Raw genomic sequence first — 19,095 nt, 5'->3', positions numbered from 1 at the left:
GAACCTGATCGCGTGCGACACCTTCTTAAGGGTATCGGATCTACCGCCTTCAACGCACTCGCTGCTCAAAACCCTTCGACGGTGTCGGACGTCGTCTCCGTCTGTCAGCGCCTCGACGCCCTGCAGTCAATCCGCTTGCAACCGGACTTTTCCGACAACTCCCTGGCCAACAGTATTGAGCTCCGGTCTATCATTCGAGCCATAATTCGTGAGGAATTGCAAGCGCATGGCTCAACCCCTTGCAGCAGCGCTCACGTCCAACCTGCTTCTACGGACCTGCGCGGTATTATTACGGAGGAATTGGCCTCCCTGCATAACGCCCAGCATACCAACGCTTCTCCTTGCCCACAACCGGCTTCTTACGCCCAGATTGCTGCAATGCCAGCCGCGCCGCCTCCAATTACACCATCTGCACCTGTTCACGATCACCTGGCACCCTTAGACACCCGAGCTCCAAACCCGCCTTACTACTCTGCCTGGCGTTCGTCGAGGCCTACCTGCTACTACTGCGGCTTTCGAGGACATATCTCCCGGTTTTGCCGACGCCGCCAGCAAGACGAACGTCGTGGTTACGCGGCCTTTGAACGCGATGAGCCACCTCCTCGCGTTTACCGCACTTATGACGATAATCCTCCCGTTCGCCGATCTCCATCTCCGGCCGACTTCTCCAACACCGCACTCAACACACGTGCCTCGAGACGCCGCTCCCCATCGCCGCTCCGACGTTCTGTTTCGCCACTTCGCCCTGTCTCCCAACTCCATGTCCAGCGACCGGAAAACTAAGCAGTGCAGTTTTTGGAGGGAAAACTGCATCACCGCGAAGTGCTCCAAGTCCTCCTGAACGTCCTTCGAACATGTTATTGGTGTCTGTGGAGGGTGTGCCTTTGTTAGCTCTGATTGACACGGGAGCTACTATATCTGTTATGCGTGCCGACCTGTGCTCTTGTCTGCGGAAAGTGAAGACGCCTTATACTGGATCATCCCTGATTGGGGCTAATGGAGCCATAATTCGACCATCAGCCCAATGTACAGCACGCGTCTTCATTGATGGTATCTGTCATCACATTAAGTTCGCGATTTTATTCCCGTGCGCTCATGAACTAATTTTGGGTTGGGACTTTCTCTCGTCAGCGTCCGCATTAATCTCTTGCCGTCAACGTGTAGTCCATATGAGCGAGACAGTTCATTGCGGCGGGAGTACCGATGAGCCACGACTGCACTTTCTCACTGCTGCCGATTCTGTACTGCCTCCCGGCCACGAGCAAGTCATAAGTCTCTCTTCTACGGACATCACCAATGGCGACGTGTTCATCACTCCTTACGGTCGCTGTCTTGCCCGTGGGATTCTCTTCGCTTCCTGCATGGTGCGGTTCAAAGAAAGCTCTGCCTTAATCATCGCTTTAAATGCGACCTCTGAGACAATCCTCCTACCTCAAGGCTCCGCAGTGACTTGTTATGTGGATACCCAACCAGTCTCCCTGCTTCCTCTTGCCGCCTCGCCAGCTCTTCCTCAACAGGACAAATCTGCTTCATCTGCCCTTACTTCCGTGATAAGCCCTGACCTTACTGCTGCTCAACATGAAGCGTTGCTAAAATTGCTTACGAAGCACCAGGCCTCCTTCGATATGGATACTTCGTCCCTCGGACAGACTTCCGTTGCTTTCCATCGTATCGACACCGATGGCCAGACTATTGTACGCCGTCGTCCCTACCGAGTCTCTTTGGCCGAACGCAAAATCATCGAGGAGAACGTCGCCGATATGCTGAAAAGAAACGTCATACGTCCCTCCGCCAGTGCTTGGTCATCACCCGTCGTTTTGGTGCAGAAGAAGGATGGATCGGTACGATTTTGTGTTGACTACCGTGCGCTAAACAAGATCACCCGTAAGGATGTATATCCGATGCCCCGTATCGATGACGCCCTTGATTCGTTGCAAGGCGCGCAATATTTCTCCAGCCTTGATCTTCGCTCCGGATATTGGCAAATCCCAATGCACGAAGCGGACAAAGAAAAGACCGCCTTTTCTACTCCGGATGGTCTTTATGAGTTTAATGTAATGCCTTTCGGTCTATGCAATGCTCCCGCCACATTTGAAAGAATGATCGACACGGTTCTTCGCGGCCTCAAGTGGAAAACTTGTCTATGTTACCTCGACGACATCGTCGTGTTTTCCTCGACTTTCACTGACCATCTGCAACGCTTAGATGAAGTGCTCACATGCCTTTCTAATGCCGGACTTCAACTAAACACGAGGAAGTGCCGTTTCGCTAGCACAACGATTAAAGTCCTGGGTCATCTCGTTAGCAAAGCCGGCATCCAGCCCGATCCGGATAAAATTTCCGCGGTGCTCAACTTTCCACGTCCACTTCGTGCAAAAGAACTGCGCAGCTTCATTGGACTCGCCTCATACTTTCGACGTTTTATCCGGAACTTTGCCAGCATTGCCTCGCCCCTCCACAAGCTCCTTGCTAGTTCCAGTTCCTTCGATTGGAACGATCAGTGTGAAGCCGCGTTCCAAGAACTCAAGCGCGCACTAACATCCCCACCTGTTCTTTGTCATTTTGATGACAAGGCGCCCACATTAGTGCATACTGACGCCAGCGGTCACGGAATTGGTGCCGTACTGCTGCAGCGGGACCACGAATTTTGCGAAAAGGTTGTTGCATATGCAAGCCGCACTCTCACTTCCGCGGAAAAGAAGTACTCGATAACCGAACAAGAGTGTTTGGCTGTTGTCTGGTCCATTCAGAAATTTCGTCCATACCTCCACGGTCGACATTTCACGGTTGTGACCGACCACCATGCCCTATGTTGGTTGTCGACGATCAAAAACTTGTCCGGGCGCCTTGGCCGCTGGATACTCCGATTGCAAGCATATGATTTCAATGTCATATATAAGTCCGGACGGAAGCACCAAGATGCCGATGCTCTTTCACGATGCCCATTACCACCATCATCGGGGCACATCACATCACCTTGTCAAATTGGCCGCACGAAGGACGCTTCGTCTCTTACACCGATTTCTTCCTTGACTTCACCAAACCGCCTTTCAGTGCTTTCCACTCACCAGCGCGCCGATTCCTATTGCCATAGTATCATCAATCGCCTTAGCGGTGTTTCATCTCCTCCCAATGCCAGGCTACGGAAACAACTCAAACTGTTCAAGTTTGAAGACGACGTGCTCTACCGGTACATTTTTCACCCAGAAGGCCATCGATGGGTTCCCGTTCTACCGCGCTCTCTTCGCGCTGCAGTTCTGCAGGCCTCGCACGATGACCCGACGTCAGGCCACTTGGGTTACAACAAAACACACGAGCGCATACGCAGCCGATTCTATTGGCCAGGCCTTTCCACGAGCATAGCTAAATATGTTGCCTCGTGCACGCTTTGCCAACACCGTAAGCGACCTACTACTGCTCCGGTCGGGACCCTACAACCACTTCCTTGTCCAGCACAACCCTTCTCTGTCGTCGGCATTGACCTTTTCGGGCCACTCCCACCTACTCCAGACGGCAACCGATGGATCGTCACTGCTGTTGACCATTTGACCCGGTACGCTGAAACAGCCTCAATACGTTCAGGAGCTGCCTCAGAAGTAGCGGCCTTCTTCTTGCAGGCTGTCTACTTACGTCACGGGGCGCCTCACGTTCTTTTGAGCGACCGAGGCAAGGCATTCCTTTCAAGCACTCTTAATCAAGTTCTGCAAGCGTCCAACACCGTGCACAAGACAACGTCTAGCTACCACCCTCAGACCAACGGCCTAACAGAGCGATTTCATCGCACGCTGTGTGACATGCTATCCATGTATATTCAACCTGATCATCGTAACTGGGATGCGATTCTCCCATTTGTAACATTTGCGTACAACACGTCTGTTCAACGGACCACCGGATACTCTCCGTTTTTCTTAGTATACGGCCGCCACCCAACCTCATCACTCGACGTTTCTTTCTTCTCTGGCCCCGTCAATGCTTCACCATTCATTTGCGACCAGTTTGTGTCCCGTCTTGCCCAATGTCGTCGTCGCGCCCGTATGAACACTGCAGCCAGCCAAGACGATCGCAAACATCGGTACGATGCCTCTCATCGCGCCGTTTCCTACCGCCCTGGTGACGATGTGCTCCTATGGACCCCTGCGCGCACACCCGGTTTATGTGAGAAGCTTGAGTCTCGATATCTTGGCCCCTACAAAGTCATCGAGCAGACCTCGCCGGTGAACTATCGCGTTACACCTGTTGAGTCCCCAACCGACCGACGCTGCCGCGGAACAGAGATCGTGCACGTTTCTCGCCTGAAGCCCTTTCATATCCGTTCCACTGTCTAATGTGCGGCCAGGCTGGCCGCTTCCGTCCACGGGGGAAATTAGTGTAAGCATTTATGCGGACTTCATCTTCATCTGTACAAAGTCATCATCAATCATCGGCTCGTGTTCGTTTTTGCGTCGGCGCCATTTTTCCTTCTTGGAATAAAGCGTCGTCTCAACCGTAGTATTTCAATATATATATATATATATATATATATATATATATATATATATATATATATATATATATATATATATATATATATATATACGTGTGTGTCACCTCCGTGTCGCGTGCTAAACAGCGTTGCATTTTAACCACCTTCACACAGTGAAATGGCGCAGAATTTTTAGGTCTCATTTTCCTCTGTAAATAATGTGAACGCGTTATCATGCTGTTACGATAAGCTGCATATTTACTAGTTCGTTTAATTGTTTCGCAAATGCAATTATTGCGAATCTGTTGTCCTGGTGGTATAAACCTCTTCACATTTACAGGGCCCCGCTTCAGTTTGCACGCAACGTAAAAATTGTGTTTTTTAATGCATAGGTATGTTCCACCGTTGCCTACTCACCTAACAAGCAGTGTGCCCACAGTGACTACGGAACTACCTATATGACAAAGAAAGGTAATAAAGGTGTCGTATTTGAACGTGAGAAGAAAGCAGTGCGCGTCTTTCTAGGGCTCTGCGCCTTACTAACGCCGCTTCATTGCCAGCTGCTCTCAGATTACCAATAGTGCGACTCATACGCGAAGATGCGCCATTAGCCTGTACACTATCGAGCAGGACGCGGCTTTCACCGAGCTTCGCGGCAACGCCTGCAGACACCGCCAGCATTTGCTCACTTCGACTAGGACTCTGACAAGGACGTTCAGATAACTACACCAGCGGCGTTAACCTCTGTGCCGTCGCCGTATGACACCAAAGGGGCACCGAGCGAGCTATAGCTTACGCAAGCCGTGTTTTCTCACGCGCCGAAGTCAATTATACTCTGTCTCAGAGAAGAATGCATCGCGGTTGTGCGGACCAGCATAAAATTTAGGCCTCAATTCTACGGTTGCTCTTTCAAAGCAGTGTCCGACCATCGTTATTTGTGCTGGTTGGCCGATTTACAAGACCCATCCGGGCAATTGGCACGCCACACCCTTCGCCTACTGGAAATTACTCTTACCATCACGCAGAAATCCGGTCACAAAACACGAAGTTGCCGAGTATCTGTGAGTCGCACCCATTCAAATTTGCGATGCAGGACGCGGAGAATGACGCCGATTTCATGTAGGCACTCACGGCAGCGGAATCGGTCGCACAGCAGAGCGAGGATCTCGATGTCTGCCTGATCATGGAGAATAGCGATGGATGTACCGCATTTGCAGATAAATAGCGCCGCCGCTAACATAACGCGAGTGTCCGCTCTGGTCTGTGACAAATGAAAAAAAAAAGCGAAGTATATTATGCTTGTAAAGTGAAGTATTGCCGCAATGAAACAAGAAACGTCGAATCAAAGCGTCTGCCCTGAAGGCTTTATGGATCGTTACGGAGAACTGCCGCTACAACATATAACGCAAGGATGAGTGCTGACGCGTATTTGCTCTGCCGCCGTGAACGGCGTCGTCCTCCGTGACACTCACTAAGGTGACTGAGCGAATAACACTTCAGAAATGCCAGTGACACACTTGAGCCCGGCAAACCCTTTCACGGATTGCCTGGTGCTGCCCCGCGTGACTTCGAAGATCGCTCGAGTCACACACCTGCACAACCAAGCTCATAATCTTGGTCAAGGTTGTGATTAATGCGCTGGCACCACATCAATGTGGCCTCATAAGCGTTCGAAGACAAAAAAAAAATAGGACAGTGCGAAATGCAGTGGCAGCTGCTAACTAGCCGCTCTTGCGCGAGGCGAAGGGGCAGCAGGCACAGAGGGCATGGGGAGCACGCGAAATTAAATTAACATTAAAAAAAATTATGGGGTTTTACGTGCCAAAACCACTTTGTGATTATGAGGCACACCGTAGTGGAGGACTCCGGAAATTCCGACCACCTGGGGTTCTTTAACGTGCACCTAAATCTAAGTACACGGGTGGTTTTGCATTTGGCCCTCATCGAAATGCGGCCGCCGTGGCCGGGATTCGATCCCGCGACCTCGTGCTCAGCAGCCCAACACCATAGCCACTGAGCAACCACGGCGGGTTATTAACATTAGCGTTATATTCGCGCCATGAACCAGAATATAATGCTATGCTCAGTCTCAGGACAGACGTTTCGAAAGAAAACTGGCGCTATGGTTGTGCGCATATGGCAAGTCCGCCATGCGTCGTCCGCTTTAGTCGAAGTAGCTCGTCGTTCTACCTACGAATTGGCGCCCTGTAACGAAAAACTTGAACGGAAACAAGAACTCTTCCTTTGTGATAGAAACTAATGATATGCGCGACGACATTTCATTTGCCTCCTACGACGAGCCCATGTCTGCTCTCTTAGCCACTTTCACGAACTCTCGCCAGCACTCGACAGGGATACTAGTGTGGCAAGCTTCCTGCATATCTTAAGGGCTGCGTAAAAAGCTGCCGTGAACGTCAACGCCGGAAATCACCGTCCTAGAAGTCCGCAAGTGTACGGTAACCGATCACACCCCTTTGTGCACCATTCGAAGTAAGCGGCATGGCCTCATTTTCAGTTATCATCTGCCGGGGGACAAAAGTGGATCGCAGCCGCCGCCGATGACGTAGGGCGCTGCGCCGACACCTGGGCTCTGCAAAATGCTACGGCTACCGATGCTGCGCAGTTCTTTTTTTTTTTACACCGAAGGTATCTATGGCTAGGATTTGGAAAGAAATGTGTCCCCAGGATGTTCACAAAAACAAATCACCCTGTGGGCCTATCCTGGCGATAGTGCAGAAACGGTCCGCGTTCAATGGCACATAAGCGAATGGCCTCGATGCGTGTCGAAACGTCAGTGTATATGTATAAAAGAAGAAAAAAGGAAGAAAAAAGTAGGACGTAAGAAAACCAAATAAAAAATGAATATTACAAAAAATGAAAATTTTGAATCAATAAAAATAATCAATAAATAAAAAAAGAAGACGAAAGAAATAGGCAGTTATGATGCTGACAAAAACAATGCGCCGGAGCGATGAACACTGTTGTCCAAACGATAGTCTACGACGATGCGTGACGAGAGGCCAGTGCATATGTATGAACAAAAGTAAACGGTAACAAATAAAAATTAGAAAATCAAATAAAAGGAGTGAAAAAATTACAATAAATATATAAAAAAGACGATACAAACAACGAAGTTATGTGTTTGTGCCTTTATTCAACCAATATAGCATAAAACCATATAGAACTTAATATAGCTATTGAGGAATACAACTTCGCTGGTTTTCCATGTTTACATTGTGGAAGAGCTCTGAATTCTTATAGACGAGATCTTGCTTCGACATGGCGGCCCGTCGTACGCCATTAGCCTACCGACAGAGGAGCAGTGTTCATGGCCCAGCTGTCCGAAGACGTGTACAAGCTGAGCTGCACGAGCCACTTCAAGACGACTGCATACCATCCACCGACTAACGGACTGGCGGAGCGATTGAACAGAACCATTGCTTAGGTGCTATTCGTGCATGCACATGTGCCTCATGAGACGTGGCTTCAGATCCTTCTATACTTTAAATTCACTTGCAACAGTGCAATAGAGCAAACAACAAGCTCTTAACTGTTTTGTCGTGTCTACCGGTGGGAAGTCTAGAACCATTCAGGATGCTATGCTTCCACATGATGACAGGGATTCATTCACATACCTAATGCTAACTTACTGAATAAGCGGAAGAAGCCCGCCGACTTGCACGTTTGCACACCAGGCAACAGTAGATGCACGCCCCCGCAGCGTCCGCCGAGGACAAGTTCAATACTACCTGGGCGTTCAAGTTTTGTCGTAGAATCCTATGCACCGAAGTTTCGCCAGAAAGTTTCCTCAGTCGCTCCTTTCGACCATACAAAAGGCTGCGCCACTGTTGTGACGTGAACTACAAAATTATTCCTGATGGTGTCATGTCGCTCATGCTTTGAAAGCATTACTCGGAGAGCGTGCACGTTATTCTGTTGAAGAAGTTGCTAGGGCGGTGATGCCGCTTTAGAGATTATGAGATTTAGTTTTGTTTTTTCCTCTAAGTACACTTCTAAGAACACTCAACGTTGTCCGCTACATCCTGTGCGTGCTGGGTGCGTTCGCCCAGTCGGTTCTGTCTGTCCTATATTCACTTTCGCAAACATCGGCACAGTGTCTGCCTTCTTTTAGCCGAGAACAACGCCACTAGTTGTCTCTAGAAGCGCCCACTTTCACTTGGCGATTTAAATCATCGTAGACTAGCACTCGCTTTTCTGCCGACGCAGCGCCTTTTGTAGTAGCTGTTGTAGAAGGGTACGTAACAATAGAAATGACCGAGAATATGTGACGAATTTCATCATTATTTACTTGAGCATTTGTCAAGTATAGATCCTTTCCTGTCGAACAAAAGGTAATGGAAAACGTTATCTTCCCTCTCGCAGCAATTTTGACAAAACCGAGTTGTAAGCCAATAATGGTCGATCATTCAGTGCGGAACGAAAGTACTTAAGATTCTTCAAAGAAACGAACGATGCGTTCGCTCGTATACTGCTTGGAATTCCTGCATGATGATATGCCTGTTGTGAATAGACAACCGTGCTTCTGCCGAAGTATGATCTGTCTGATATCTTGATCACACACGCAGTTCCTCTGGGACGACCAGAAGTTTTTGAAAAATCCTATGCGGAGATTCAGCTCCTTGCGGAGGCTAGTCATCAACGCCGATGCGCTGACCGTCTACGAGGCGCATTATGTAGAAACGCATGGAAGGCGTGCATATGTCTTCAGCGGAGTAAGTTGTTTTCGGCCCTTGTATTGCATGCTGATCGCCAGAAAGCGTATTCAAAGAAGAGATTCTGAAAAAAATTAACCTAAGCTAATGTTTTGCTAATAATTTGTGTGTCATGGAAACTGCGTGCATGCTAGGTTTAGTTATTGCCTAGATTGAGCTTTGAAAGGTTCAGATGAATGTCCCAAAGTTGGTGTGGCATTCGAAAATAAAATGGGCTAATTAAATGCGACTCCCTCTATATGTTACAACGGTGTCTTGACAATGCCGAAAAAGGCACTGCGAGCGGTGTGGTATCAGAAGGTACCTCTTAGGCAATTTTCACAACCTTGAGGGGCCAGTGCATTGAAGCGATGATGTTGGCGAGATTAAGATCTGATTCAATGTTCTATCACGCGTTTCTTGCCTCGCGATGAGGTCACGATGTTTTGTTGAAGGTAAACATTGCTATGTGCCTAGCGCTTTGTGGCTGTTCGCAAAAATGAAAAAAAAGAGCAAATGCAGATATAAGGCAGAAGTGTTAGTTTATGTAAGAGCGAAAACAAAGTAGGGTGGTTTATTAAATGATTGTGGTTTAGCTTGATCTCTTCAGGGCGTTGCTTCCTCTTGATAATTTTGGTAAAAGCAAAGTTAAAAACAAGCTAAATTTTCACTGTTACCCCACAGTGAGTGAGCGCAGTTATTTGAGCGAAACGCAGACAAGAAACATTAAGGTAGTAGCCTTCAGTCAAAGTGCCGGTGTTGGACTAAATGAGTTCAGAAATCACTGATTTCACATCTTTCACATTTACTGGCATGTCAAGTGGCACCATTTTCTAGCACACCTGTTATCGCGCTTCCTAGATCCTTCAAAGTGTGTAAAGAAATGTGGCACGCTTTCTAAATCAACACGGACTTGCGCAAAGGTCGGGCGTTCGTGACATGGCCGTTGTTGGCCTGTATCGCTTTGTCGTAGGTCAAGCGTGCCACAAATCGAATAATTCATGGCAGCCTAACTCGTTAACTAAATGCTAAAGAAATAGTTCACACTCTTAAAGCAATGAAATAGTCTGGTATGACGAAAAGTTGCTGTCGTTAACCGCATTTCATTATTGTAACGAGCATATAAAATTTGCTAGGCAGACAGTTTCATCGACAAGCTTAGAGACATTGGAGGAAAATTTTGCGAAACCTTAGTGACTTCTGCTATTCAGTTTAGCAACATTCTCGGTAAAAGTATGTCAACATTCCTCGACGCCTCGGTGCACAGGACTGTGAAGTCCCGCTGGATGGTGTCACGCAATGTAAGCGGCGCCATGAATGACGTGAAGCCGTTCACGTACAGGGGCTTAAACCATTCTGTGCATGCCAACGGAGTCTGAAAAATATATTTCGTACTTGCTTTGTTCTTCCCCTCGTCATTTTATTTCTTTATTGCGACAGAAATCATAGGGGCACTCCAGGGGCATTTTTGCTGATGGCCTTGCCGTGATGTTCCGTTTAAAATCAAGTGACGACCGCACCAACACCGCGCGCCGTATGCTCTATGTGCGAATGAAAGCAAGCGAGAGGCGCCAACGATAGCTGCTCCACCTGGCGCGCGCAAAGCAGGAAAGCGGGGAGCAAACGCGCAGTCTCGCCAAAGGCCGTGGAAGGAGGCGTGGCGGCGGTGTGCTCCGGCAGCCACTGCGAATTTCGCGGCCAGGCGTGTGGGGAACTGACGATCGTGGCGCCATCTCGCGTACGGAAGGGAGGAAAGCAGGGACGCAGCGCGGGAGGGAAGGGGAGGTGGCTTCGACTGTACCAGCAAGTGCTTACTTTGCGTGGTGGCGCGTGTCGTATCTTGAAAGGGCCATCGGACGGCTCGTACCTGCGTAGGCTCACTTTGCGTTGAAGCGATAGGGAGCAGGAAGGTTACACCTCTCGCTGCTGCTGCAGCGCTCGCCAAAGCCAGCATTTTGACAAGTGTTCGCGGTCATTTACCGTGATTTGTTCACGTTTGCTTGTGCACGCTGACACCACGCCTGTGAATTCACTCAGTAAGCTCATGTTTCTAAGTGTATACTGCCGGTAAAGCTAGTATCATTACTTTGTATATTTGTTTACAAATTTGGCATCACAAGTGATGCTTCCCATTGCGAGCGAAACTGCGTCTTTTTTGCTTTCATGTTTTTTTAGTAAGGGTTAGGGTGATGGTAGCTAAGAAGAGGGAATTGACACAAGCACATGTCTCTTTCCAATGACCGTTTTACACTGGTAACACGGTTGCTAAGTTATCACTAACCCGAAAGTGCACCGGCATGTCTAATCAGATCGCACGCTTGAAGCGTAGAGTGGCGTACCTTTTCGTATAAATGGGAGTACCATCGATTATTCTGGAAAGCACAATGAGTCACGCATAAATGGCCTACCCTCTTAACCCTAAAATCATTGATTGACGACCGACGCGTGTGCTCGCCGCTATCATTGTGCTTGAATGTCACCTATTTTGCCCCGTTCGTACCAAAAATAACTACTCCCGTATTCTCAAACGATACTCTACTCGATGCCCTTCCTGCGTTCCACCATCCTGCAATGCGCAGCGCTGCCAATCGGCTGAAAAAAAGGCTGCGCTTCTCAACATTTCTCCTGGGGTGTGATTGAAGCGCAGGGACCACTTCTCTCGAGGGGTGGCGCTGCCATGCACTTTCTGAAGTCGAGGTGCAGTATTGAGTTGCGAAACGATCTAGAATGCCGTGGTTAGCTTTCGTGACTCAATTGGGCCAGAGTTGGGTTCTTCATCGTCATTGCAGGGCGACAGCATACCCAATGGCCCCAACTAATAATAGGAAATTACGTTATCATTTAAAAGGCGGTATACGTTTGTGATACCTTAGTCATATCATGTCGTGTAAACCGCTTCACTGCTACACAGGTAGTGGGCGAACATAAAGACCTCACGTTTGATTCAGCGTATTTTCCCTAAATGTTGAGGCAAGCGCGGAAACTAGTTTTAGTAGAGTTAGTTCTAGAGTTAATTGACTTCCATACAACCGGGAACGTATAGAGTATAACAAAGTAATTTGTTGTTTTTATTCCCAGAACTAAACTTTGAAGTTTGGATTTGGAAGCATAAGCAGCTGAGGCTTCTATTTCGCCAATTCTTAGTGCCTAGTCCTACAACATTCTATTGTAGTATTGAGGTAAATACACCGCTTAGCAACTTCGAAACAGAGAATGAATGAAACAAAACTGAATCCTTTCTTTCCTTAGTAGGACATTCTTGCTGCCTAGTTGGATCATACTTCAAAGAAGGTTAAAACTGCGCGAAAAAACGAGAACAAGTGAAAGGAAAGAACACACGCTTATTCTTTCCCCTTGTACACGATATTAACATGATTTAACCTTCTTTCTTTCGTTCTCCAACGTAAAGAGGTTAAAGTTACGCCATTGCTTATGACAGCCAACTTTATCATGACCCATTGTGAGAGTTTTTCTTTAGAGCGCCGTGTCGTAAATGCCGATTTTAAGGTTATTGTATTCGCATGAGCAAATCTCCTGAAAATACTAAAGAAATATACTTCCGCTAACATCGAGTGTATTGACACTACTTGTTGGGTTCAGTGATTTCATACAATTGGTGAAAATTGTAGAAATATAACAATAGAACAACCAAGAAGTTACTCTTGTACGGGTTCTCTTTCCTGACCATGTGACGTCTTGTGCTCTGGTTATATTTTTATATTTGGTAACGTTCTTCAACAAATGTCAGAAAACCATTTCTCACGGTCTTTCTGAACGCACATGCATGAAAATACGTTTTTATTGTGCTAGTTTGCCAAAGACAGCCTACAACAACGGTTTGTACACCGCGCTTGTGTAATCATTGTTTTAACGTTTAAGATAAATGTGGAAGCATAACTGACGTTTCTCTTTTTTTCATAGTTGCCTGTTGTAGTAGCATCGGCCAAGTTTATGGAGAAAGCAAAGCGAGAGAAAGCTAACAAAAAATTTTAAACTTTCAACAATGAAATATCTTCTCCAAGCGTTTGTTTCAAGCGCACTAAAACGCACTAACAAAGCAACTGTGATCGGTCACAAAACCGGAGGCTCCGAAAACACAGGTTCTTCACATTTTGAATAAATAATTGTCATCTCTTACAGAACGGATTGGAAGTGCCAATCATGCCAGTGCTGTACCCGGGCACTTATATCAGCTTCAGCGGAACAGCACTCGATAATAAGCGGTATGTAGGCTTTACGTCAAGCGAGCTATACTTGTCACCTTCTTTAACGGCTTTTCCTAAATGTGCAAGTTCGTGGTTTATGGTCTTGAGGGAATCAATCTTTCGTAGCTGTTACTTCAGGCTACGCAAAAAGGCGTTCGAGTTGATCGACACTTTCATTCCGCCTTCACTAAATCTGACCAGCATGTCCACATTGTTACTGACCGCACAGATTATATGAGGCCTAAATTGATAACTCGCGAAGTGGTGTTTTCCCTGCTTCTGAAAGAAAACCAACATGTGGCAATATTCCGAATACATTTTTTCGCCACTGTGCCGAATCACCTTCCCGTTTTCTTGCTATAATTTGTCGCTCTTCATTTGCACATGGTGTAGTCCGTGCAGACTGGTGGTTCACTCAGGCAGTTCACATTCTTTAAAAAAAAAGCCGAGCCTGCATTGTTACCTAACTATCATGAAATATCTTAGAAGTGCAGATTGCGCAAACTATTTGAGCACATAATTTTCTAATTGCAAGACGAATTTCTTAGAAAAAACTGAAAATTCCCTCCTGATCACAACGCAGCTTTCGAAGGAGGCTATCGACTACTACTCTTTACTTTGGCGGTTGACGCATTCACCTCAGTTCATGATAAAGATTCATGACAGCTTCTCTTATTCTTCTTGGAAGGTAATACTTATCTGTCTAGACTTTCCATCGAGTGAAATGAAATGTATATCTGCCTATTTGAGCAAGCCAAAACAATTTGTCCCCACTGAAAGGCATTACTCATGTAGTGAAGAGGACGACGAAGAAAACGCCCTTGTGTTGGCTGTGCACGCGATCTGCTTTCGTGTACTACCGGTGCAACTGGACTGTGCCTAGTCTCTTATAATAAATCCTCATATCACATTTGGTGAAAGGTGCTGCACTCCCCGACCTCACCCTAGAACTTCACAGCGGAACTTTCACAACTGCTCTAGCCGCCACCATGAACGAGGCTCCCAACAATCCGCTGGGAGCACCCGACGCTCCTATCATGTGCGGCGCCGCCCAGCGGCAGCGGGACCCTCCTGTTTTTAGCGGATCACGTGTGACTGACGTGGAAGATTGGCTCTCCATTTACGAGCGCGTCAGTGATCACAAGTGGGATGACCCGACGAAGCTACGTACCGTCACCTTCTATCTTGCTGACGTTGCGAACCTCTGGTTCCACAATAATGAACGGGAACTACAAACCTGCTCCGCCTTCAAAACAGCATTCGCGTAAGTATTCGGTCGCCCATCCTAGAGAAAACTTCCTGCTGAACAGCGTCTACGCCAGCGTGCTCAACAGCCCGGCGAGACTTACACCTGCTACATAGAGGATGTCGTAGATATTTGCGCCCGCGTTGATTCCACCATAAGTGAAGAGGACAAGGCGAAGCATATCCTCAAGGGCATTGAGGACATATATATGCATATATATGCAGTAAACACCAACTAGGCTAATATGACTTTCTTCTGAAGCATTGAGGACGACGCATTTCAAATGTTCCTGGCGCGAAACCCTAGTTCTGTCGCTGCTGTCGTCACTTTTTGCCAGAGCTTCGATGGGCTGCGTCGATCGACAAAGGGTCCTTGCGCGCCGCGCGGTTGCACCTGGCGACTGTCTCTCGGGCCTCACGCTTCGCTCCAACTCCACGCCAGCAACATCGCTCTCTGTTGAGATTAAGGATTTGATTCGTGAGGAGGTGGCGCGCCAAGTGTCTATGCTGCCTCTCAACGATCGACCTCGCCAGCCTGACACATCTCCGGCTGCTCCCATTAGGCGCGCCATTCGCGAGGAACTTGCCGAGTCGCTACATGTAGTTCAACCCTGCCCTCCCGTGGCTGCACCTCTGACCTATGCCGACGTCGCCGCGCGACCTGCACCGCCGACATTCGTGTTTCCTGCGCCAATGCGACTTCAAGTTGCACCTCCTCCCGCGTCGTCCCCTTCACTACACTCAGAACTCATATCCGTAAATTCCATAGTGCCGCAAGAATGCTTGCTATGACCTCTGGTTTTCCTTGTGTTCATTAATGGCCTAAAAACCGAACTTGATGAAAGGTTTAGTATGAGGTTGTTTGTAGGTGACTGCTGTTAAAGGCAAATAACAATACTGTTGGCAATGTAACTTTAAACAAAAGCCTTAGCACAGTTTACGATTGGTCTTATGTCTGTGAAATGAAAACCACCGACGGAAAGAAACATCTTTATGACTGTCTCTAAAAAGCCTGCCTTCGAATATCACTACTCTAATAAACATGCCCCCTAGCAGAAACATAGTCCTTTAAACATATCGGTGATGCGATTAGCAATTGCCCAAACTGGTCAGATCATATTCATAATGAACATACGCCTGCTCAACGCAAGTTGGGTGTCCTAAGATACAAGTTGAAGTATCCTCCCTTACCTGTTTAGTATTTAGCATACAACTCACCGCTAAGGACGCGGTTAGAATATGTTAATGTTGGCTGGAGTTCCTTCGCGAAAAAAGACAAAAGAAATGGAGCAAATCAATAGATTCGCCGTTCACTTGATATTTAGTTGTTACCGCCGTGATGACTCACTTAGAGAAAAAAAAAGAATAATAATCTTAGCTGTCTTGAAGCAACAAGAAAGGTAACATGCTTAACGTTTCTTTTCCAATCTGCAGACGTGAGCTGCAACTAAACACGTCATTCTACATTCACTTGTATTGGGTAACGCTAAGAGATCCCTAGGTAGCCGAAAATATTCCACAGTCCCCCTGTAGGATGTACATCACAATCAGATCATGATTCTGGCATGTAAAAGACAGAATTTAATTTTCTGCTTGTATTCTGTCATCTTCTTCCAGACATACTAGAGGCGGCTAGCACGCACATTTAGTAACGAAAATAATAACGCTTTGAGTGCTGTGATTAAATGTTCCGAAGAAGGCTACAACTTCGTACTAAGGCTAGTGGAACCGGGAGCCGCGAAAAGCCTGTCCCTAGCCCGGCGGCGCGTTCGTAGACCAGTGGTGCGATATTTTGATCAAAGCACAGGTGAAACACGAAGTATAAATGACTCTTCTCGCTAACCTGCCGGCTTGTTCGCACTTAATTTCAAGCTGGACGCGTTTTATTACCACATACGAGTGCATAACTTGCCTGTGCACGGCCCTTTACTTAGGCACCTAGCAGAATGTGTAGAATATGATGTAACATAACCATGAAACCTTTCACCGTCTTGCAAGGTGTTGTTTCGTGTTTCGTGTTTCGTGTTTCGCCGCTCTACCAACAGAGAGCACCACGGTTCTGTTCCCGCATTTGGTGCACCTTCTGCTAGACACATAAGTAGGCCACGCATATTCCGATTTATTCAGAACGAGATAACACATAGTAAGGCAAATGTGGTATTAAAATGTGGTATTAACTTTGACTGCAAGCGAGCGAGAAGGTTAGTAGAAAATGCTTTAAGCCACATTGTATTAGATCTCCATATGACAGCTTCGTTTCGCAGCAAGAGAGACATACAGAAATCGGATGAATAATTCTTTTTCGTATGTCAGTATGATATTGTATAACTGCGCATTGGCAATACCCGAATATTACAAAGGCAAACAGTAAAGCAATTGTCTTATGCGAACATTACAACGTAACGGTAAAATTTACGGGCCCAAAGTAATCATTCTACGTTTCCCCGACATCCCACACTCAAGCAATACACTACACGCTGTACACGTACAGGCAAATTACGTGCAATTAACATTTTGGCAAGACGAGTTCACGGCAGTGAGCGGCCGTGCGTCAACGCTCAGCGCATCACGATGAGTGGTGGTTAACGATTGGTGCATTTCTCTCGCGTGTACGTCCAGAGTGCGTCAATCGTCTGGTGTAGGGCAAACACGAATGCTCCGCTAAGGCTCCTCAAGCCCAAACACATGGAACAACTCGGACAATTGCAATCTACACCGCCGACGCAGTCGCTTTCAAAATCAGCGCCCTGAACCCACCCGCTGTGTTTACATTCGTTTACCCGACGACTGTGCAGCATGGTAAAGCTCGTTCGCTTCCCGTAATCGCTCCTTGCCAATATGATGGCGTTCCACATCATCCCAGAGTGTTTGGTCATCGAACGAAAGCCATCTAGTTGGTGTGAGTGCTGTGAAGTGACGCTGAGGCGCAGTGCAGTTTGCAGCGATTGACGGTAATTTTCGCAAGGCCACGTGTTCCCAGCCTCCCTAGACGGGGTAAGAACGACACTATTAGACTAGACATAAGAAGCTGCACTGACGCTTGAACTCATAAAGAAGCAAAATTTTTTTTTCATCAAGTGTCTCAAACGTACAATGTGTTGCGACATCTCTCGCTAAAAAATAGACAATTTAAATCATGCAAAATTGTTTTTTGTTGTTTTCACAGCAAAATCTAGTTTGCTCCCTAAATTTTAGACGCCGATACCATCCCATAATTCAGGAAAATAGCTTTTAGCGTGAGTTCCGCAATTTTCGGATTATGAGGCAATGTTTTCAAGAAAATTTTTGCCGACCATTATTTTTACTAAACCCTTTACTGGCTGCAAAGTAGAGGCATTCTAGGCAGCATTGTATTACGTGATAATAAAATCGCTATTATTTTTGTCAATAAATGCTGGTGCAAGCCGCCCAGGGTATCGCAACCCTAATGTGCTAACCACTGCACTCGCTTGTGCTAATGCCTTCAAGTTTTCTTTCAGTCAAGAACAGTCAACAAATGAAAAGCTGTGCCTACCGATATATTCGTGACCGCTCATATATCCATGCACATCGCATAAATGTTCGTTTAACACACGGATGTCTTTTTTTTTTAGGGGGGGGGTGGTTTGCGTCAGTCATGTCTTGTATCGGCTACATCTTTTTCTCTCCCCCTCTCTCTTTCTATATACATATATGTTTCCTTTGTTTGGCTACGTTTCAAAATGTTTCCAGTTTCAGAAATGTTTTTTACTACCAGCCCTGTATATATATTGTTCTTTCGTACAGCAATTATTTATTTAAGAATTGTTTGTTTTTTATCAAAATTTAGAATCTTTTTTTATCATTTCGATCTATATACTAAACTGTTTTCCACTGCTGCTCGGGTCACACCTTTATTTGCAGTAGTTTGTAAAAAAAATAATAAGAAAATGCAATACAATATAAATGCGACAAACACAGACAGCGACGGTGGCCGATATGGACTATTCAGCATTTATCAGCTCTCCGAAATTTGCCACCCAAAAGTATTTTATGGCATCTTCAACACTGCGCACGTTCAATGTGCTGGGCTAGAATCTTTGCATTAGATGATCCGCGCTGCTCCGTTCTCTTGTTACCCTCTTTTAGAGCATCACCCATTCCTATGTGAAGTAACACCTGGGGCCCTATAACGTAAAACTATTCCAATATCTTTTTATCCGCATTTCCTGACGTCCAATTTACGTAACCGCCGACACAAGCAACGGACGGTGACCCGCAGCGTTGCCTGAACAGTTCAATGAAACGCTCTCCTCCTTAATAGGAGGTCACTTTTGTTTGTTTTCAGAAGGAATAAAATTGCCTGCACTAAGCGGTTTTTCTTATTTAGTTCGCTGACAAGAAGTAAAGAGTGCGCTCAGGTGGAAAGGGTTTTGATGGGGCCAAGCCAGCGCGCTGAAAAAAGATAACCGGATGAAGAGGGAGGGGCCGGAATCTGCGATAGGTCCGCTTT

The 19,095-nt window shown here is 46.8% G+C and overlaps 1 protein-coding gene across 1 annotated transcript in view; it reads left to right on the top strand.

Annotated features, from left to right (window-relative positions):
* Positions 1 to 19,095, top strand: part of LOC139059631 (uncharacterized) — a 43,446-nt gene that overhangs the window by 13,897 nt on the left and 10,454 nt on the right. Inside the window, exons 4-5 of the mRNA XM_070538053.1 lie at positions 9,049 to 9,195; positions 13,315 to 13,397. Of these exons, the coding sequence (XP_070394154.1) occupies positions 9,049 to 9,195; positions 13,315 to 13,397 (230 nt within the window). The remainder of the gene's footprint in view (positions 1 to 9,048; positions 9,196 to 13,314; positions 13,398 to 19,095) is intronic.

This window comes from Dermacentor albipictus, chromosome 4 (genome assembly GCF_038994185.2).
Source record: "Dermacentor albipictus isolate Rhodes 1998 colony chromosome 4, USDA_Dalb.pri_finalv2, whole genome shotgun sequence".
In the NCBI taxonomy this organism is placed as follows: domain Eukaryota; kingdom Metazoa; phylum Arthropoda; class Arachnida; order Ixodida; family Ixodidae; genus Dermacentor; species Dermacentor albipictus.
The sequence above is the reverse complement of the archived record's forward strand: the minus strand, read 5'-3'. Positions and strand labels throughout refer to the sequence as shown.